Here is a 22,591-nt window from a genome sequence, read left to right on the forward strand (position 1 = left end):
AAGAAGTCAAAAATAAGGGACTCAAACAGATTCAGGACAACTCGCACACCTTCTGAGATGATGAGCATATTTAATCTGCAACAGTTTCTTCTATTTACCTCTGATTATCGGAAAGAAAGCAGTGAAAAAGGGCTCCTGGAGAGTAGCTTGTAGCCCTTTAAGGAGGGAGTCAGGGTTGAGCACAGTTCTCTGGCCCCCTGCTCCCAGCGGATGCCTGAGCAGTGCAAACACTGACCTAACCCGATACCCTCCCGCCGCCCTACAAGCACCTTTTTACATCAATGCCCTTTCAGTTATGTACTGATCAAACAATACAAGCCCTTATGTACAACAAAGTGCTCTCAGTGCGCCGTGTCAGCACGGGCTAATTTAACAGATTCATTAACACGGGGCTGACACCGAAGAGGCTCTCCCAGCTCCAGGTAGGATTGAGTTTCTGGCCATCTGCACCGAAACGATAGGCTCAGTTAGCTCTGCAATGGAAAGAAAGTACGCTAGCGACAGGAGGGGAAGGAATTTTTACAACATCTGCTGCATTTAGCTCTCCAGAGTTTACAGCTCTAACATGTTGAGCTTAGCCATTCAGGACAGCACGCAGGAACCCAGACGGATGGGGAACAGCCCGAGAGTGCATCTATGGAGTTTCTTTCCCAAAGTCCCCAGACAGCTGTGGCCATGCCCCGCACAATGTCTCCGAGGTGTTCCATTAGCGGGCCGGCTCCCTGCACACACATGTCCAGAAGAACGCTTTCTAAATACAATTTTACTTTTAATCAGTCCGTAGTTTAAACATGTCAAACTGGTGCTGCAGCTTAATGACACCAGCGACTTAAAAGTTGCCCCAAAGCATGTGGAAGAAAGGAAAAAAAAAAACCAAACACCTGCCACATAAAATACACTAAAACATGATACTCAGAACTTGGAGGCGTTCCTGGTCTCTGCATATTTGCACGATTGAAACAATAGCTTCCAGTAACGAAAGGTATTTATTTGCTGTATTCATTTGAAAAGGAGTTTAAAGCCCCGATTTGAGTAAGAGGGCCATATGCCCGCACTCACACAACCTGATGGGAAGTAGCTAGGGCATGAAATGCTAGGAAGATGGCTGCAGATAGCTTCATCCTTCCTTCCCCATTTAAAAACAAAAAACAATAAAAAAACCCCACATGCCTCTGTCAACTAGAACATATTTTTAAAGGTGGTGCTATAAAAACATGTTCCTTCCATCCAAAGATATAGGATGATCCAATTGGAAAGAGTTGTCTATGAATGCACCTCTATCCCGGGCTACTTTGACATGCTAAGCATTTCTGAACAAATTTCTGGCATCACCATCTAGACCATGTGAACCAAACTCACAGATGGAGGCAAATAGCTATAATTATTTTTTAATTTTTTTTTAAAAGAGATTTTGATTTATTTACAACAGTATTTACAGAATCTTATGCCCCAAAGGATCACCAGGTACATCAATTTGGTAGCCACCTAAAACATCTGGGTCCTGCATGTAGCAATGATATACGGGCAAATTGGAAGGAGAAGTAAATAACATACAGGGAATATAAGCATAATTTTTTACACTCATGTAACTAAAGTTAACTAAAAATAACTTCATCAGTATGGTCATGAGGTATTAGTATGCTGATAATCTAGCTTCTCATGTGGCTTTTATTATGATAGCAAGCCAGAACTGAAATTTGGTGGTAGAGAGATCAAAAGGACTTCCACATCTGCTAAGTAGGCTAATCACTTTACAGTTAACCGTACAGCAGTCTACACTCTGGGAAGTTTCTTTATCTCCTCACTTGAAAATGCCACAATATATAATTTCTGTACAGGAAATGCTGAAGGGAAGCACCATTTGTACTTTCTCCTTTGTGCCTTTAAAATAATTAAGCTGTATGAAAAGGTGACAAAACCAAATCATCATTCACAAGTGGACACACCACAGAGTGTGTTCTGAATGGAGATCCAGGGAAAACACATGTGGACTTCAAAGGGAGAGCCAACTCTGCACTGCGGCACCCAGTAAGACTGCCGGGGAACCAGAAGTATTCATCAGAAAATGTTAGAAGTTTGCCAGATCTTCACAGCAACTAGATCACGGGAAATTTAATTTCCCTCCAACTTTGATTCTTTCAGACATGGGAAGAAAAGCTTACTTAATGAAGATTTGGAAAAAACTGGAATCTTCAGACAATCACGGTATGAATAATTAAAGCTATATTAAAAAGTTATAAGATACCTCTTAAGAAATGGTTTTGGCTCAACCAGCCATGGTTATTCTATGCCTGAGTGTAAAGTAACCAACTCCATAACGCATTTTGGCTTCAAAACAGATGTACAATGCAATGTCACTTGATCCTCCTCCTACCTTTTCGTAGGTAAGGCTACCACTAAGGGCATGAACTGTAATTATGCTAAAACTTGAATTCAAAATGCCATTGCAGTCTTTCAAATCCACTGTATGCTGTGAACAGGAGGCATATTTGGGATTGATTAACACACATCAACTCATCCTCAAATGAAACAATGCTTCCTTTTAACAATAAGGATTTAAATACCACCAGCAAATTACAAAGAAGTTAGAGGTGGGTATCAGTTACTATTCACGAAGAGGTGTCACTTACAATAGGTGAGAATGGCCTGAGTACTGTCAAGTAGGGCTCCACAGTTTCTCCTCATGCAGCAACTAAGGAGCAAAGGTTGCTCTGTGGACCAATGCACTCCCTTACTTACTGGGCGGCAGCTCATCTCGTTTTTAATGGTGATCAAAGCTGGGAGAAGCAGCAAGTGATTTAAGGGCCAGGAGGAGAGGTTGGCTGCTCAGGAGTGATCTACAGACTGCTGTGAGACCCCACAGCACAGAGCATCAGTGAACCCTGCTAAACCACAGGTGCCTTAAAAGGTGCTGACGTCTCTTGCATGAAAGGTGCAGCATATAGTGGATTTGCTATGTTCACATTCATTTTTAAACTGAAATGATGGTAACAAAAAGGAAGGTGCATGGTTGCTTGCATGTTATTTACTAGACACAAATCCAAAGCTCTCCACTGCCCAGGGAACAAAAAAGTCAGAATACTAAGGACAGACATGGTGATTATATGGGCCAAACTGTTCAACGAATCAGATCAATCTTATCCAAAAAGTGTGTAGATCTTTTTGATATTAATCTTCCATTTTGCCATGAAGCAAAAAAATCTGGATTAGAAAAGATGTACACCTATGTTGGGAATCTGTTTTTTCTATCGCTTCAAGGGGATTAAGATTTTTTTTTTTTTTAATTACCTTGACATATACAATGGAAGTAGGAAAAACTTCTCCAAAACATCACAGATCAGTTAGCAAAAAGTCCTCTAAAATTAACCTGATGTTAACTGAACTGGTAGTAAACTATCAGAATGGAAATCTAATGGAAGCAAGCAAGCTGGACTCAATTCATTCCTAGAGATCAAGTGACTTGAGCTAGTTGCATCTTCTGATGCACAATCCAAGCCAGGGCTCAAGAGGCTGTAAAATACCATAGTAGAAAGGCTGATTTTCTATTGTTCTGAGTTAAACTTGTACAGCTCATAGAGCTCCTCATTTTTCAGAACTCACTTTTCTAATCAAACAAGTCTCTTTTACCATGGTGAAACGTAGTGCAGGGTCTCCTATTTTGTTCACTGAAAACATAGGACATAGATGAATAAAAAAGAAATATTACAATGCATTACTTTCCCCTCGTAGTTCAACAGTGCAGATAACTGAACAAGCAAGAAAACATCTTAAAAGAATACATTTCTTCCAATAATCCCAGGAAATCGCTATTTTAGGGAAGAAATAAAATGCAAGGTAGATGAAAATCAGGATGATTTGCACATTGACACAAAAAGTGATTACAGTTCCCTGGATGAGACAATCATGACTAACTGTCAGAAATCACTGACTGAACGATGAAACCCAGATTCAATTCTTCCTCCATATGAAATTCTGGCTAACGACAGGATATCTTAGGGGCTCAGCAGAATTTATTTAACTTAATCTCATTTGGCAAACTCATTTTTGTGTTGCTTAATCTTTTATACCCATGTCATACAAGTCAAGGACACTAGCTACCATAATACCCAAAGGCCAGAGAGCCCACCAAAGAGCTTGAAATCTAACATTGCAGGGAATTGTTATTAATCCAGACCTAGCAATTGTTAAGCCTCTATTCCTTGCTATTCTTATATGGATGGAGCCTGCTATTTTTCTTCTTCTCAATTAGAAACTCTGGTTTATAAATCAACGTTTGTGACAAGTTAGTCTTTATAAGACTATACTCTCTCATTGGTTTCCAATTTGCTAATCTTCTCAATTTTATTGGAATGGGTGTATAAGTGAAAACTAACTTGTTTACTTTGCTTTGTTTTCACTTTTGCTCTACTCCACCCAGCTTTCTGGTTCTCTGTAAAACAGGTTGTAAGGCTGTGACTGTTAGCAGTTCACAACGTTTTCCTCCATCATTACTCTCATTCTCAGTTTTGTTAGATAAACCATGCGTGAAAACAGCGTTCTGCATTATTGAAATGGAGCCTTAAAACACTTGTGACTAAGGAATCAAAACCCACGAAAGCAAAACAAAGCCCTGCTGTCAGAGAGCCCGCAGGATGAGTAGATACGAACCTAATGACTTGATTACAGTGCGCACACATGGGAGTACGCTTTCCCGCAGGAATATGCTCTGCCCTCTGAACCAACGTGTCTTGCTCATTTAGCTGAGGTGCTGTCGCAAATTTTTCACTCGGGTCAGTTGTTCCAGGTGGTTTAATACTGTTTGAAGTCCATCCACTGGCAGGAGCTGGAGAAAGAGTGCCAAAAGCATTTAGAAGACCGTCTTTTCAGTACCAAGTAAATTATTTTGAAATACAAGCAACTGGCAACATTTGCTTAACATCTTTGTCTAGTGTATACTTAAAGAAACAAACTAAAAAGCATTTATTTTCCCCTCCTCCCCCACCAAGTAAGTCCCACCTACTTTATGAAATGTCTGTGAAATAACACAGAATGGTTTTGGCTAACTTGTAGAAGTAGTGGACAGATTTCAACATACTAAAGAAGTTAGGTGAAATAATATAAAACCTGTGAAGGTATTATTTTGCTTTAGGTACAAAAGCTGAAGCCAACAATATCACTGTATGAACGGAGACAGGAGAGTATGACATACCTACTCAAAACATTTTACAGTGAGTGCAATAGGTCATACATCATTACTAACAGATTAAACGAGTACACATTCAATACAACATGTACAGGAACTTAAAATACAGTACTGTATAAGGAAAACTTATTTCTAAATCAAATTTAAACACTAGTCTAGATCACTAGATACCGCCAATCTGAAGCACTCCAAAGGCCATATTCACATCCTCCTTATAAAAGTTATGACACTGAAATAAAAACCTGACGCTTTCAGAAATGTATACATCCACACATTCCCATTTGTTCTCAGGTTTTTAGTTGTAGTATAGACATAAGCTTTTACGGAGTACAAAAAAAATGCATTTACAAAAATGAAAGGCACAGATGATACTGTTGCCAAGGGTAACGAAGAAACAAACAGTCCTCTGCTTTTCTTTCTCCTCTACTGATATATGTACCTTGGTAACGTACAAGCTACAGCAACAGGAGTTTATGGGAGCAGTTACTCCTGTCAAGTGGAGAATTCTTTTTCATTTTCAAGTATGCTAAAAACCCCCACATTTCCATAGCCTTTTGTTTATAACCACAGGCAAGAGAAACTGTGAGTGTTTACTCAGTGTCCTGGCTTCAGTGCGGCTGTACTGAACCTTGTAAATCAAAAAGTGAAATTAAGATCTGAGCGGAAGCTCAGAGAGAAACAACGAAAGCAATGACAGAGACATCGGGCAGCGCAGGTTGATGCTCCTGTTGCAATGATGCAGCTCTCCAACACAAGGTCAGGGCATCAGTAGGTAGCTTTGCAAAAAACCTAGTTTGTGGAGCTGTTAATCTTTGTGCTAGTCTTCCTCTCCCATCTTTCATATCATCTTCCAGGGAAAAGATGAAAAATTGTTTATCATTATCTCCCTTAATGTAACGCTGATCAGCCTCCGCCCTACAGAAAAGTTGCAAATACCTTTCAGGTAAAACATTGCATTCCCTGCTCAAATGGAAGTGGCGTACTAATTCACAGAGAAGATAAATTTAAGTGACAGTGAATATGACAGAAAATTCAACAGAAATGCCAATCCCTTGCTATTTACAGGAGTAAGATAGCCACACACTACACAATTTAATCAAAACAATATAGTGAACTTTACTTAACAAAACCCCCCTCTACTCATCCATATTTGTAGGCTAAGGCAACACAGCTGGAGGAGAAATCCTTTTTAACATCAATACTTTTGTACTACAATTATGCTTGGTATTAATCCACTGAAATGGGCTCAGTAGCTACTTTTGCTTACTCTTTCTTTGTATGAAGAAGCAATATAGTCATACATCTTTTTTTGTCTAACTGGCTGGTTCATCAATTTTTCTCGAATCAGGTAATTTCAAGACTGACATATTTTTGGATCCTTTTCAGTATGTGAAGTAGCAAAAAGTATACCAGTTCATCAGGGTTTTTTTGTTGTGGTTTTTTTTTTTTTTAAATACAAGACTATTGATTATATTTAACTTCTAATTAATTAATTTGCAATATCTTGAAAAAATAACATCTTGATTCTAGAAACATTCAGCATTCCTGAGTAGAAAGTATTTAGGAATACTTGATCTTGAACAAGGCACTCTGCTACTGTAGTTCATTTTAGATTATAAATGCCTGCTAAACTGAAAACATAGGAACAGATAAAAATGGAAAAGGTGGCAGAAAGGCTTTGAAGACATGAACAAAAGTGGTTTTGATTAATAGCACTTTCCTCCTCTGTCATCACACATGGCCTTCTAATTTTCAGATCCCATTTCATGAGAAGACAAAAATACACACTAAAACCAAATCTGTTTGAAGACTGCTTTTGCCATAAATCAAATTGCAGCGCAGCTTCTAGTATATTGCTAATTTTTGTTTAAGTTATCTGCTGAATCCCAAAGCCCATTCAGACACATCAGCTAGCTCTTGTTTGCACAGTGTAGTTAAAAAATTCCTTTTGCTTGCTTAAAGGGGAAAAAAAAAAAGTACAAACACCACAATTATCCCCTTTTCTTTGGTCTCATTACAGCTTTCATTAATGCTGTTTTTATGAATGATGCATTTCTGAATAGTACCCAACTTTAAAATTACTATGGGCCAGGAGCAGCATATGTCTACATAAACTTTCTCTCAGAGTTGTTACGACAAATCAGTCATTTCTGAGTTATTCAAAGCAATAAAAAAGGAGAGAAGGAGATAGTCCATCAGTCTGGGAAATAACTTCCGTCTATTAATGACCCTATGTTAAAACAAAAATTCTCTTTTAAGTGAACCATAGTATAAACCACACAAATTAGTACTGTATTAAGCAAGAGGTGTGGCCTAAGCAAAAACAAGCTGGGCATTTAGTGTTGAGGACCAGCGAAGGCAAATGGACCCACTCCACTTCCACTGAAATTGGTGAACTCAAGTTCAACGTCCAGACCTCCAGCAGATGCAGGACTCCCATGGGATCACAGCCACAATGCAAACAGAATAAGGGGAGTAACAAATAAGCCCTAAGCCTTCAGCTACTTCTATATTTGCCAGAATATTTTTGGATACTGGACAAAAACTAAGTTCTAAAAGGCCTTTTGCCTGTCACTATTTGGTCTGCTATGATGGGAACGATATCTAATTGATGACCACAGATGCCATCAGCAGCTGAGAACTAAGACAGAAAAGGTTGCCTTCTGCTTAAATATCCTTGAAAAGCAAGACCTTAAAGCATTTTATTAAATACCTTCTTCTTCCATCTCTTGAGGCCAGTGTAAAGCCGGGAAGCTCTCTGCCCATGCTCACAATCTGTCCCCACAGCATTCTCTCAAGGGGTATTTTTCTCTTTGCTGGTATTCACATTGACCTCGTTGGTCTTGCACGGTATTATTCCCCTCTATTCCTGTTCTGAAGTGGACTCACGTTTCTTCCAGTTCAGATTTTTCATCCTAAAGAGGAGTCAGTCTGCTTCCATTGCCTTTAGCTCCATACTCTTACTAAAGAAAATACACCAGTAAAGTGCAGTAATAGCTATTTCACCACATTTATTACATTGGTTTCTTTGTAAACCTTCTAGAGCTGTTCTACTAGATTTTTTTTACCATAGATCATTCTCCCTTTCTCACCGCTTGATTTACCTCACCCTTTTATCTTCCTCATTCCCATCTGAACAGCCGCCTGAGGACAGCTTTTATTGCCCACTTGTGTCTTTCCATAGGCCAGAAACATGCCTTTAACACTCCAGTAATTTTAGCAAAGGTTCATTACTTCCACTGCAACCCACAGAGCGTTTTTTGTTGGTGGTGGTATTTTTGTGGTTTTGTTTGTTTAAAAAAACCCACTATTTGTTCCCTACTTAAAGTCTATATGAATTCTCAGTATTTTTTTTCCAACAATATTCCACCTCTTGTAGCTACAGAATTTTAAATATTAGGTCTGCTTCCTTGTTTAGAATGAACATTGATGTTTCCTAACTATCCCTTCTACTTAAACAGCAAGTTAACTACTGTGCTGGACAAGATGTTTTCTCTCAGAGTTCCTGCATTCTCCTCCTCTCCTTTCTCTTCCCTATGCCCTTGGAAACCTTTCAGATTGAAAGACAACCACATGATTTAAAGAAACACATCAGGCCCTGAAAACTTATGCAGGTGTTTTTCCTTGCAATGAGAAGCTTTTATCAGGGCACACCAGTAATAATGAAGTAGGTACAAATTATTACACTCAATCTAAGCAAAGACCTCTCGACTCTTGGCAATCAGTTTGAGCCCTCCTGTGGTTTGTGCTTTACACTTTGCTTTTTACATTTTACATATATGCTTTTGGATCCCATCAGCAGCTCTGTTCTCAAAGAGTGCTGGGGAGGTGCCCTGGTACCCAAGATCTGGTGAGATACACACACATTTTTAATTGTGAACGATGGCCGAGTGGGGAGGGAAAAGGAAACAACTCCAGCTGCCTCACAACACAATCTCACCACGTATTTCCTGGGCGCCACCTTTGTTGCATGAAATGGGACAGGGTGCAGCAACTTTCGTGGGTGCTCTGAAGAATTGTAAATTATAAGAAGTAAATACAATAAATAAATAAAAGAAATTCTAATTTATAAGAATTATACACCTCATCAGGAGCTATGCTACCCTGAGCGCCAGAGATGTTCAGGTTCTCCACAAGTCATGAAAAGATCTCTGTGGCCAAATTTCGGAGTTTTGCAGGCTTTGCTTCACCTTCATTCTTTTTAATTAAACCTTTTAAAACACTGTTGATTTGCACTTCTGTATTGTCATAGCTGGCTTTTCTAAACCAGAAAACACTCTGTACCCAACTATTAACTTTCTACTTTATTAGGTTTAAGTTTAGCAAACCCTCAGTGTTTGCTTTCACTAAACTCCTTGGTATGGGTAGTTTAATATTTAACAAAGTTTTAGGCAAAGTAAAGAACTGGCTTTTTTTCTTTTTCAAAAATCCCAGTGTGACTTCGCCCTCGTTAGACTAACAATAGGCTGTTCCATTGCTGAGCACATGGATAACTGCAAACACTGGCGAAAGGCTTGGAAGACAAAGGGAGAAAGGCGGATACGTGGCAGTGCCAAAGTCACTTTGACAGAGGTTCTCCGGTACGTAGCAACAATACAACAGCCTGAACTGTTTAACGCTCACTTAAACATAACATCAGACTTCATGTAATATCTATAAATAACAATGCTACTTTAAGCTGTGGGAGTGCCAGAACTTCGTTTTAAAGTGTTCTAACTCAGTGATTTATACGCTGCTATCAAACTACTGTATTATAAATGGAAAATATAAAGCTTCAGATGTCCAATTTTCTGACTTTTCTTAATATATCTGTACAGTAAGAAATCTTCCTGTTCCTTCCCTCCAAACCAAACAGATGGCCGGATGAAGCAACGTGTCCGAAAAGCTCGGCTGTCAGCTCGTTACATTAGCCGTATATAACCCCCCCATCCACTCCCAGGCCTGTGTGAAATCGCACAAGTTCAATGGCGGAAGCTACAGGACAAGCAAGAGGGGAGGAAAAAACCCCAAAACCACAAAAAAACCCCAACCCAAACCCCTGTGTTCAGCAGTTCTCCTTTTGTTTCCTACGGAGTCTTGGAAGCGCAGTCAGAGCTGAACCCCTGCTGCTGATTAAAGGCAGAACAGGAAGGATTAAACCATTATCATGTCTTTAAATGCCGGCGAAGGCTGGTATGCGCCCCGTGGAAAATCACAACAGGTGCCACCCCGGCCCAATTTCAACCACCCCTGCAACTCAAGGGGCTAGTTCCTGCGCTAGCACCCAGCCTTTCAACTGGAAAGGCTCCAGCTAAATTAGCTGTAGAGCATCTTAATTAAAATGAGTATGGTGGTTTTGGCTCACTCAGCCTGTCTCCTTGTGATTTGTTACATCACATACCGTCACAAATTTGGCACAACTGGCGTCGCTTTTACCGAAAACGTGCCCCGAGGAGAAAGAGAAAAAAGGCCTGTACAACAGTGTTTCATTGCTCTGGAGTGACAGTTTAGAAACCCATTTGGTAGCTTTCCGCCAATAACATTTTGCCTCCCTTGCTTTTAGATCCTGTTTTGACCTCGACAGTTTGACTATGCCTGCAGAAAACATGACTGTCCAGTCTTGCTCACATGCAGATTATCTGCCAGTTTCATGGAGCTGATGTTTAACGTTGAATAGTGATAAGAATGCATTTACCAGAGGAATATTGACTTTTCATTTGTTGAATAAATATTAGGCATAATTTTTGGTTGTCCTACACCTGTACGTCTGAACAGGACACACCACTGCTCTGAGCTGGTGCTAGCGAATGAAGGGGAACTGATCTGGCGAGCCAGTCCATGACAACAGGCTAGTTGCTTTTTAGGAAAACAAAGATGACAAGCATCTAATTTTGCAAGTTGGTGAATATTCCCACTCGATGAGTGTGAAATAACCACAGAGACAAATAATCTCTTCACCTGTTTAAACGACTAGAGAAAGGAACATGCATCTATCTGATTTAGGTATGCAATTAATTTAAGTGCACAGCTTGGTGCAACAGCACATGAACTTAGCAACATCAGATCACAGGAAAATTGTCAAAGGTCATATTTGTAACAGAAAGCTGAGTTTCTGTTCAGCATATCCTGTAGTGAGGTACACGAGGTCATTCCACCTCCAACAAGTAGGTGGTACATTTCTGCATCATCACTATGATCTGCCCCCTCTTAAATATAAACATTCAAGTTTTAGAAACATATTCATTTTTTCACCATGTCTGCGGGAGTTACAATTTCATACTACCATCAAATTAAGGTTGACATTTATAAATTAGTCTGGTTTCACAATGGGTTTTGCTTGGCTAAGTGACTTCACATTACTTAACTTGAATAAATTCTTGTGGTTTGCTGTCACATGACAATATAATCATTTAGATTAGATGAAAAATTAATAACAGTCCATACACCAGGATCAGGAAGCTTTTGTGTTTTGACCTGTCAATCATACCACTTTTACAGACAAGACTTTCTGTTTTTACAAATGGTGACTGTATCGTGGAGGAGCAATCTTTAACAATCTTCAACAATCTTCTTTAGCGAAAAATACTGGAACTGTTTATGTTTTGGGACTGTTTCTAGCAGAGGCCTTACCAACAATATAAGGATTTGCCTTAACAACTCATAGTGTTACTCCAGTTTCTTCCCCAACTTCAGACCATGGTCCTCAGTGGGCACGTAGCCTCTTGAACCCGTATAATAATTAGTCCTGCCTTTAATTTCCTGTTCTACAAAGGAAACAAATTGGGATGAGATGGCCCTAAAAAAAAAAAAATTGCAGAAGTTTATGAACAAGGTGATGCTGACACAATAGTTCGGTTACCTTTTCCATGCAAAAGTATTCCCAAAGCTGAAGGGCCATCAACTTAACTTACCCAGTAAGTGTGGCCTTTAAGGTCAACAGAACTGAGATAGGGGCTAGGGTAATTACAAATGAAACACAGAAAAACAAAGGTGACAAAGACAGAAAGTGCCACAGTCCATCCCTTTATAGACGTTGAGCAAGGCCTTACTGGCAGGACAAACATTTTGTGATAGCACAATAAATCTTGGTGCCTCCCTTTCCCTCTCCCCAGCTTCATACTGTTTGACCTTATAGCCAAACTCCCCAGTCTGATACGGTCTGGATTTTTACCCCATTTTCCTTTGTAAACCTCTACAGAATAAGTCGCAAAGAAGGAGACAAAGACCCAAACTGTCCATATATGCAGGACAGGATGTCAAATGACACCTAGGAGCAGGCTTGTATTTTCTTCTGCTTTAAAAATTATCGAGGGAATGGGAAATAGAAAAAAAAAATGCAGCAAGACAGCACACTAAGGATAACTCCAGAGATGGTGAATGCAAGTGTACCAAACACACGGAAACAACTGCAAGGAAATAGCAGAATTTTTCAAACAAAGTTGCCTGGGGAGCAATTTTTCTATGCTTACAGTTAGCTTCCAAGTGTGTTCCCGCTGCTGAAGGGAGCATGTGCTTAACACATGTGCTGGCTCAGGATTAGGCAACTGACAGTTGTGGGTATTGCAGAATATGCTGACATTCCCGAGCAGCTCTACTGGAAGGGGATTATATATCCCAGTGGTATCAGGCAGAGAGAGACCCTGGGAATAAGGAAATTGGCACACGCAGGTAACTGGTCACGTAAAACGGCAAGCTTTGGACACTTCTATTGTAAACCCGTCCCATCCCATCCTCGTACTCAGCTGCCAAGCCCAGGAGGAATGAAGGTCATCGATTGCAATGAAACCCTCCTCTCCAAGCAGCAAGCCAGCTTTTCTGGCCACCAGCTGTACCAGCTCACCACAGGACCCGCCGTGATCCCACCGGACCCCTGCGAGTGAAGCAGGACGCTGCCTACCCAGCTCCTGCGTGGGAAGGCAGGATGCGGTGCTGGCAGCCTCTCTGGTCCTCACTGTGCCAGCAGCTCACGCTCCGACAACAGCGTTTTGAAGATGCTGGGAAAGAGGCAGCGATTTTACGTGAGAAATGTAACGTTGGAAGTCCCAACCGCTTCTGACCATCGCAGATCCTGCTGCGCTTTCCACGAGAACAGTTCATCTCCTGGCCGAACTCCAGTTTGTGTAACTGCATTTATTGGGTAATTATACTTTCTTAAATTGTCCCAGCAGTTTCAATTTGCCACGGTGCTATTCGCTTCCTTTCAAGATGCCGTGGAGTGTTACAGCGTGCTGACAAGGAGCTGTTAGGTTTCACCCAAGAAGTGACTGCATGGCAGTGGCGGGTGAAAGCCATTCCTGTGCGTGCATCGTGTGCTTGCACGCGGTACCAGGACTGTAAAATGCCTTGGGGTTCCTTGCGGGTGAGCAATGCTATGTAAGCGTAGGGTAATAGTTAGCCATCACATAGTAACATAACTCACTGTGATGTAGCTAGGATGTTGTGGGCAATTTTTTTTGAAATTGAATATAGTCTTGTAAAAAAACGTGTCCCTCTGGTGGGTAAACAGAACATCAGAGCTCAACAAATTGTAAGTTCTAGACTGTACACTTAACACACAGTAACAGCCACAATTTGACTTATTTCAACAACTGAAAAAATCAACAATACAGACAAGAGAGGCTGATAGCAAATGCATTATTTGGAAACCTCTGTCCAGGCAGATGCCACCACCGCACTGTGTGCACACCCCACCTGCCCCACATCTTCAACTCCTTGTGCACCCAATGCGCCAAAGATCAGATTTTTTTCCTTCATTTGTTTGACAAGCCAGGCTTTTATCCTGCTTATCCAGCTTCTTACCCATGCCTTAAAAGTAAGTGTGAGGCAGCCATCCCTCATTTCCTCTACCAAACCACTGAGGAATCCTAGTATCAGGATTTTATTCCAGAAAGGGATAAAACCTCTGTTACCTTCACAGTGGGTGACTAGCGTAGTAGTGTTTGTGCGTACCCCAGGAGTGCCCTCCAACAGCAGACGAGGATGGTTCAGCTCCAAGGGTGCTGTCACTGCAAGATCACTTGGATCACAATTGACTTCTGTACAGAGAAACCCAGTGCCTGAAGCATCTCTAGGTTTGCTACCTCAGGCATTCATTTTAGACTATCTTCTTCCTCCGCACCTTTTTTTGCCAGGTCGTGAAATAGAGATCAATAGAGATCATACCCCAGTTCCAAAAAACCCCCTCTGACACCTTCAGGCATCTCTGCACAATCTCAAAGGAGGAAAAAAAAAACCAACCCAAAACCCAAAAATCCAAAACCCTAAACCAAAACCCAAAAAAGAAACCATGCTACTTTTAATAAAAAAATATAAGGGTATTCTCTGGTGGTCTATCCAAGAAAGGGAGATTCCAGCTAATAAACTAAAAGATGCTGTCTGACGAAATGACTTATCTGTGTAGTCAGACATCTTAATAAATAAAATCACTGGTAATATTCATGCCATGCCATCAAACAGCAGATTACAGCTTCCCCAAACACAAACAAAATCCTGCAACATATCTGCTTTGCTATGGAAACAACTTGGTGTTATATACAGTATTCATTAGAAGGGTGAGTGCTATTAGAGCTACAAAACTGTACTCCAAATAAGTTTCTGCTATTAATAGCGTACTGATATACACATTTACATAAGATTATGTCTGTCTTCTAATTATTTCCTAAGCTAGATTTCAACTATGAAATCAATCAGGCTCGGGGGGGTGGGGGTGGGGGTGTTTGTTTAAAATTTTGTCAGGCCTACGATCTACGAAACCAAATTTTGTTTGGCCTGCGAAGCACTGGCAATTTTACTTTAAAGAACACTTTACGCTCACGGACTGCAAACAAACAGCAGAATTAATGACTGAAGTCCAAACATGCCCTGAAACAGTTATAGTCTTTTCCTTCAACATCTGACTAATTTTACCAAAACACTCAACTATTGAAACAGTTTTACCTGTCAGACTGCTGGTTTCAGCCTTATTGAGTAAGCTCAGGTACAGCAAAACTTTGGATATTTTTATTTTTGCGCTTCCCCATTTTAGGAAACTTTGAGTTTTCAATGCCTCTCTCTCCTACAATTTTTACTTCTGGCTCCCCCAATATTTTTGGGGAGGTGATGACTTTGCTTCCTCGGAAATTAAGCACTACATCCCACCCAGGCCACTACAGCAAGGCAGCACAGAGCTGACATCCTCATGACCATTGCCTTCCACCAGCTTCTCTATCAGTATGAATTACATATGTTTTTTGTAAGCTATTCTGGAACATAACAGCCAAAAATTCTCTGGCTGGCTTTACCCCTCACCTACCTGTTTGGTACCTCTAATGTGGAAAAAAGAGAACTTCATATTATCCAGAGCACGGGCACAGATTTTCAGAGAAGTATGGAATCAAGTGTAATTTCATTCATCCTTATAAATCTTTCTCCTTCATGTGTCCATCATAAAAAAATAATTTAAAAAATTTCTATTTCAAACATTAGACTTATATTGATACTAAAGCATGCTAGTAGGATTTAGCAATGAAACGCCTACCAACATAATGAAAATGGGTGTGATACTACTGAAACCCCAAGTTGACAGGTGGTTTCTGTGCAAGTGAAATAAATTCATCACTTGGTGAGACAGAAAGAGAATTACACCAAACACGTAGCACCATCGATCACTTATAAAAATGCAGGATTATCATATTCCCACAGATGCTTGCCTTAAGTTCACGTGCTACCAAAAATGTAACTTTAAAAAGAGTTGGGGTTTTTTTTCCTCTAATGATACCTAACTCAAAGTAGTAAAACAATGCTAGAATTAAACTGATCTAAATTTAAATAAGTCTTTACCTTGTCCTTAAGAATATACTCGATATTTGACAGGTAAGTATAGAAATGACAGTGTATTGCCATCTTGAGGCTTGCTAGCAAAACTGCACATCCAAAACAAAATACACGTATTTGTTACCAGGCACAACAGTAATTTAGCCAGATGTGCCAAAGCCTTTATAAAATATACAGCATTAACACTATATGTTTTATCTTCATTTTTATGCCAGGGCCTCTGTAGTTCCTTTTCTGGACTGGATATAGTTTTAAAGAAGGAAAACCCTTGACAGTAGAACTGAAAAAAAAAATGCTATTTAGCACCTTAGATCCTGTCTGAAGGAGAATCAAGAATATTCATCTCATTCTTACAAGAAAAATCTGCAGTTAAAGCTTAATTATTAACACAGATTTCCCAGATCCTTTGAAAATACTACTCAAGTTTAGTTCAGCACCAAAGACTGATTCAATTTAAGAAACAAGTTACATTAAAAGATTACCCCAAAATACTGCATGTAATATTACAAAAATATAGGTACACAATTACACATATAGCATTTCTTAATACAGATATGGTTATAACATAGGAGCGTCCATAAAGAAAATGGCATGCTTTCCAGATGTAAGACATTTTGGTGCTCGTTTAAAGGGGTAAGAATCACCAAACTACATTCAAAGGTAATAGCTATATTTAAATTGTCCTTGCAAGAGCCCACCTTTAAACAAATCTCCATATCACAAACCTATGCAACACTCTGGCACCCTGCTCAAATAAAACCTACAAATGCCAAATACATAACCACTCTAATGTTTTAGTCTTTTTTATTTTTTCCTTTTTTTTTTTTTTTTTTTTTCCAAATTAAGATCTGCTTCAGAACAGATCACTTGGAAAACACGTGTCTGTTGATATTCCCACCCCTGAAATGGCATGGAATATGCTCTGTTTAATTTACAGTCACATGGGAAGCGCCAAGTTGAAACTGTGAGGTGTGTACATGTATATAGTCGATTGGTATATATGCTTTTAATAGACGTCAGAGACATCTGATTTTGCTTGTTTGTGAAACCAATTACATCTGTGAGGCTACTTACAAAGGGCTACTGGTTTAATAGAACTGCTAAAGCTGTTTTTCTTCTCCTCTTTTCTAGACAAACTGGCCTGTACTCAAAACACACAAATAGCCATTTGAAGGCTGTTGTTTTTAGACCCATGGTGAAGTATATTTTCCTGAGCTATCCAAAGGTCTTTAAGCGAACAAGAAAAAGCCTCACTGAAAGTTACCTGCTTGGTTTGCAGGCTGCCAGCCTGAGTACTGGGCAGCCCCCAGGGGTCCCGTTGGCTTGAGGGCTCCAGCAGATGTGGTGCTGGCGAAAGCAGGTCTCACGTTGGCGCTTTCTTGGCGGGCGGGCATGCTCCTCGCCGAGGCGGCTGTAAAAGCAGCGGGCTGGGTAGCCTCCAGGGAATCACTGTTCAGAAATGAGGGAGGAAAAAATAAAATGCATTTCTTGCTAGAACAAGAGCATTTGTGAAACAGAGATGTGGAGCAACATCACTGCACCCTGGTGCAACAGAGCAGCACCCACTACTCTGTCATCACCGATGCTGGAGTGATCACCCCACAAGAATGCTGTGGAAGTTCTATTTTCAAGCTGTTTTTTAAGAACTGGACACTTGAGTAATTTCTGCCAAAAGTCAATATAGACAACTAAATCCCTTCACAATTTCCATTTAAAATAATTAAGTATTGGTGTGATACAGGTTAAAGCAGAACCCTTACTGTAAATTTGGTACGCTCCCAGACTTTTTCAATACTTTTTTTTTTCTTGGAGAGTAGGCAAATATTCATATAGTCAAAATATACTTATAGATCTTAATAAAAATCATCAATCTAAAAGTGACTTAATTATACGCAATTTTCTTTTATGGGCCACTGGTCCCCCAAACAGGTAAGTATTTTAAAAGAGTTATAAGTTTCTTAATTCACTAACAACATGCACAATATTTTATATTGCCTCTTTAGAGCACTTTACAGCTGCTTTTATATTTTTAAGGGTTAGCAGAACTCTTTTAGCTATTTAAAACCATGCATGATGAAAACTGCACTTAATCACAATTCATGTAGAGTGTAATTAGCCACTAATTACATTGCCAGCAAAAAAATTTTTCATTTCTCATTTCCAGAGGCTGTTCAAGAATGAGGAAGTTATCATAAAATTTTTATGCAGTGTAACAGTATTTGTATAATAGATATTTGCCTTTGGGAAGCTGAAAACAAATATTGTCATTAAAAATCTTCAAAGTAGAGGAGTAATTGCTAATGAAGGTCATTTGCAAACTAAGAGGATCACAAAAACAGGAAATGAACTCAACAACGTTGCGAAATACAGCCAAAACAATTCCAAATACATATTTTGTGCAATCTGGAAATCCATCAGTTAACACATTAGGAGCCTTGCGTTCTTTCCTCTATTGAAGTAAAACACATTTACAGCACACGTGCATCACGCATATTTCACCAGGGTCATTCACAGAATTATAGATTGTGCCAAGTTCGTAAAGTAGAAATCCTTGAGTTATTTTTACTTTACAAGTATTGCACATGCACAATATTGCCTTGGCCATACAACATGCAAGAACTTGAACACCCATGAGGCCAAAACGCAAGTTCATAACCTTAATTTTTTTGTCTCTAGATTTACAGGGTTAATAATGGATGTATTTAGAATCTTTTTCTGGGTAAGGGATAAAAAAAGATTGACAGTTTAGAGAATATATCTGAATGCTCAGTTTAATGAATAACAGCTACTGCATTTGTAGGCTTTTGATAACGGCGGTAGCTGTGCCAAACTGACACTCTGATGGATTTGCTATATGTAGCGTGCACAAGCCCAGTGAAGCACATTGTTATGTTCATATATTAAAAGGTATTTTAAGACATTTGTATAGCGCAAATGGAGGCATTTAAGGTACACGTTAGACTTCTTAAAGGCTTAGGATACAAGTCTTTGACAACAGATTTTGAGGCAGCAGAGATATACTGCATAAAAGCACTGTTGCAAACTGAAAGCAAAAGGATAGGAAGACATCCTCTGACATAAGTAGCAGGCTCAGTAGTTGAAGACAAGGTAGTTTAGGACTGGCTTCCAGTATGAAAAAAAGTGTGTGTCTGCAACTTCAGTGCCACAGAAATGTCCTTCTATGCTGTTGAGTACATTTGAGACGTAACCCATCAAACCTACTCCAGGCCAGAGCCCCGTTACAACTTTAAGAATTCCTCAAAACATTGTTGGTCCTAAAAAAAAGAGTGTTTCCTCCTTCTCCATCCAAAAGACTCATCAGATCACTTTTCAAGTCTAGCACCTCTTTGCTGCCTTTGCCTTTGTCTGGAACGTATAAATCATCCATCATAAATAAGAAAATCCTGCTGAGCCAGCAGCTGTCTTTACACAGAAGAGGCTACTTAACAAGCCTCAAAAATGGATGCAAGACAAGCAAGAAGGGTATCCTTCAGGGAGAAGAAGGATAGAAAAATGTAGAAACAGCTGAGGTGTGCTGCTGGCAAACTGCAGCCTTATAGTAGGTATAGGCGAGGAATTACACTGGCACTAGCCACAAGGCTAGTTGCAATGCCAATTTGTACTTCCACCATTGCCATTTTTGTGGTTGAAATGTTGAGGCTTGTGCATGACATGGCATGCTAGTTCCTGAAGCAACAGATTATTGGAGACACTTAGGCTTTCAGTTAGAAAACAAAAGGACTGGAAAGGTGAATCCTAATGACCCCAAACTAAAAGACAATGATAAACCCAGCTACAAAACCACCTGTGATTTTTGACCATCTCTGGTGGTTTACGTGCCAGGAGCATATCCTAGGGAGAAGCTTCCCAAGGGAAAAGCTTGAAGCCATCACTCTGACAGAGGGGATCGTGTTGGCCTCAGGGCAAAACTTCTGACAGGTCTTGGACACCCTTTGTACTTTGTGCCTGGTTCTTTCAAGCAAGAGTTGAATAAACTCAAGCCAGCACTACAGCCTGTTAATTTAACAGGCAGGCTGCTACTGCAGCTTGGCAAGTCTCTCCAGTGTGATATTGCCCACCTATGGTGGGCTGCAGGAAATAGCAAATGCATGGGTTTTCCTGAATTACAGCCTCTAATCACACAGTTGCCTGGGAGCACACGTGCGGCATTCTCCGTAGAAAGATAGTTCCATCTTTGTCTCACTTTCAAAGAAGTGCTTCACCCTGGAGACGTTCAACCTTTTAAGTGCTAAACTTCTTCAAATTCATGCTTCAAAATTAATTCCTCAACACGTCCTTCTACATTCCTTCATGTTTTTCTACACTGAGAAACACTCAAACTCCAATTATTTTTATCCATCTTTATAAATGTAGCTATGTATCTTTTCAGAAGCGCACTTACCTTCTTGTAAGTTGTACGATACCCACAATTAGCCCTACTAGTATTTTGTAACTCACTAGGATATTGTGCAATGACGACCCAAGATTCATTACCTAGAAAATGCATGGTTTGAAGAGACAAAAATATATACAGAAATTCAAGAAAATGAATAGGTTATGGAAGAGAGCTCCCATCTGCTTTTCAGCATCATCACTAGAAGACTGAAGGAGGAATGCTAAACCTTATGTATTTACCAAGTTCTGCATGAGTAGCTTTCTCAGACTTCCCAGATGACACTCATAGGTCAGGTTCAGGTCAAGCACATTTCGATGTCAAAACACTTGTACTGTTATTAATGACAAGCCTATCTTCTGACTCTAGCTTTAACCTTTTAACTGTTTCATAACTCTCAAATGATTCCTCCTCCACCTGATGAATACTTACAGCAAAAATGAAAGTTTTCCATTACGAAAACTAATGCAACCAAGAATCACATCCATTTTAAGAAAGACGATGTTGCTTACAAGACATGAATGCTCTACTGTCAAGCTTTAGGCAAGGGGTTTCAACACTGCAAGAATGAAGGAACAGTGGAATGAGCGTGACTGACTCAGTCTCTCGTGTCCTGAAACCCCACGATGTATTTAATTAATAAGTTATGAGAAGATTAATCAAAATAATCCTGGAAGTGGGTAGCAAGGGAAACAGATTGCAAAAACAGCCCAAGAGAAAAGTCCAGCAAAGCAGCAAGCCAAAAGCACCTCTCTATCTTTGACATATGCTATCTTGTACATGACACTCTCCTCAATTTCCATGGAGAACAACTCCTACCACACAGTGCAGCCCTATTCTATCAGAGTACAGGCATGTATGGAAAAGAAGGAACTTTCTGGGGGGACAGTCTGAGACCTGGGGACACACACAGGGCTCCAGGGCCAGTGTAAACTTTATCCAGAGCTCACAACAGGCTCCTCAGACTTACCCCCTCCTGATCAACAAAAGCACTGTGGAAACAGGCAAAATAGACTAAAAAGCAAGGAATAATTCCTCCACTATTCCTCCTCATCTTCCTCCCCAAATACCAAACACTGTATTACACCATGTTTTTTGGTGGGAGAACAGGGAGAAAAAGACATTTGCCAGATGACTGTCCCATCACTGAATGAACTTCTTGGATGCCACAGAGGGGCGACGGGCAAGGAACCTGCGGGGGAGGAAGTGGGTCCAGGTCACGCGTGAAATGAGTACCAGTTTTTCAGAGACCACGCTGGGATATTTGCATCCATACCACACCCCCTTCCTTCCCAAAAATCAGGTGTTCAGCCTTGTCTTGATGCACATTTCAGAGGCATTTTAAGAAATTTGCACTGGAAAATCCTTCTGAATTTATTTAGAGGTTTTGACGCCCCACCCCCTCTCCCCAAAATCCAAGCGAAGAAAAACACATGGTCTGGGGCTATAGATGCCTAAACCTCCCTCCATCCTTCCACGGAAACTCCTATACAATGCTGCCTAGAATTTCTTCACACACACTTTAGAGAAGATAACTATGTGTCCTGTTATTAGCCAAAGGAGAAGCTATGGTCCTAACTGAAAATGAAATACAGCTTGTCATCATGTAACTTCTAACACCGCTAAAATGGTAACAAGGGCCAAGTATCTCAGACTTTCCCAAGCAAGTTCAAGAGGTCTGGGTGGACTTTTTCCTCATGCAAGCTCAAGATACCAGATTATCCGTCTGTAAACATCATCACTTGAGCCTCGAGCTCAGTCTGGTACATCAGTATTTTCCTAATAGTTCTCTGGATTATAAATGATATTTTAACTCCCACTTGTTGTCCAGAATGACTGCGTGAGTCAGGAACAAGTCCCCTGTGGTCTGAGGAAGCTTGCTGACAGGAGAGGTCATGTAGTATCTAAGAGACAGTCTGTACACACTTTCTTCAGATGGCCAGGAATTCTGTGAGGTTATTTTCCCTTAAGAACACTACATCTTTAAAGATAAAAACAAGACCCCCAAAAAAAAGATGTGAGCAAATCACTCTTCTTGGTTTCTGGCACAACCAAGTGGAACATGATAGCCTCGATTCTGCTTTATGGCTTCTAAAACTGAAATAGTTTAACAAAAAAGTAAGACTTCCCTTGCATTACACATTGCTGCCTGTTGGCTGTCTGTTAACCCCAAGAAGGCATTGAGCACGCTGCAGAAACTTGAATAAATGGCTTCTAAAATATAC

General features: G+C 40.1%; 1 protein-coding gene across 1 annotated transcript in view; it reads right to left on the minus strand.

Moving 5' to 3' along the window:
• LOC103921742 (PDZ and LIM domain protein 5-like) overlaps nt 1–22,591 on the minus strand; it is a 43,940-nt gene that overhangs the window by 10,422 nt on the left and 10,927 nt on the right. The window contains exons 2-3 of the mRNA XM_009329753.1: nt 17,238–17,422; nt 4,648–4,822 (exon numbers count right to left, since the gene is read on the minus strand). Of these exons, the coding sequence (XP_009328028.1) occupies nt 4,648–4,822; nt 17,238–17,367 (305 nt within the window). The 5' untranslated portion in view covers nt 17,368–17,422. The remainder of the gene's footprint in view (nt 1–4,647; nt 4,823–17,237; nt 17,423–22,591) is intronic.

This window comes from Pygoscelis adeliae, unplaced genomic scaffold (assembly GCF_000699105.1).
Source record: "Pygoscelis adeliae isolate BGI_AS28 unplaced genomic scaffold, ASM69910v1 Scaffold67, whole genome shotgun sequence".
Taxonomy (NCBI): Eukaryota; Metazoa; Chordata; class Aves; order Sphenisciformes; family Spheniscidae; genus Pygoscelis; species Pygoscelis adeliae.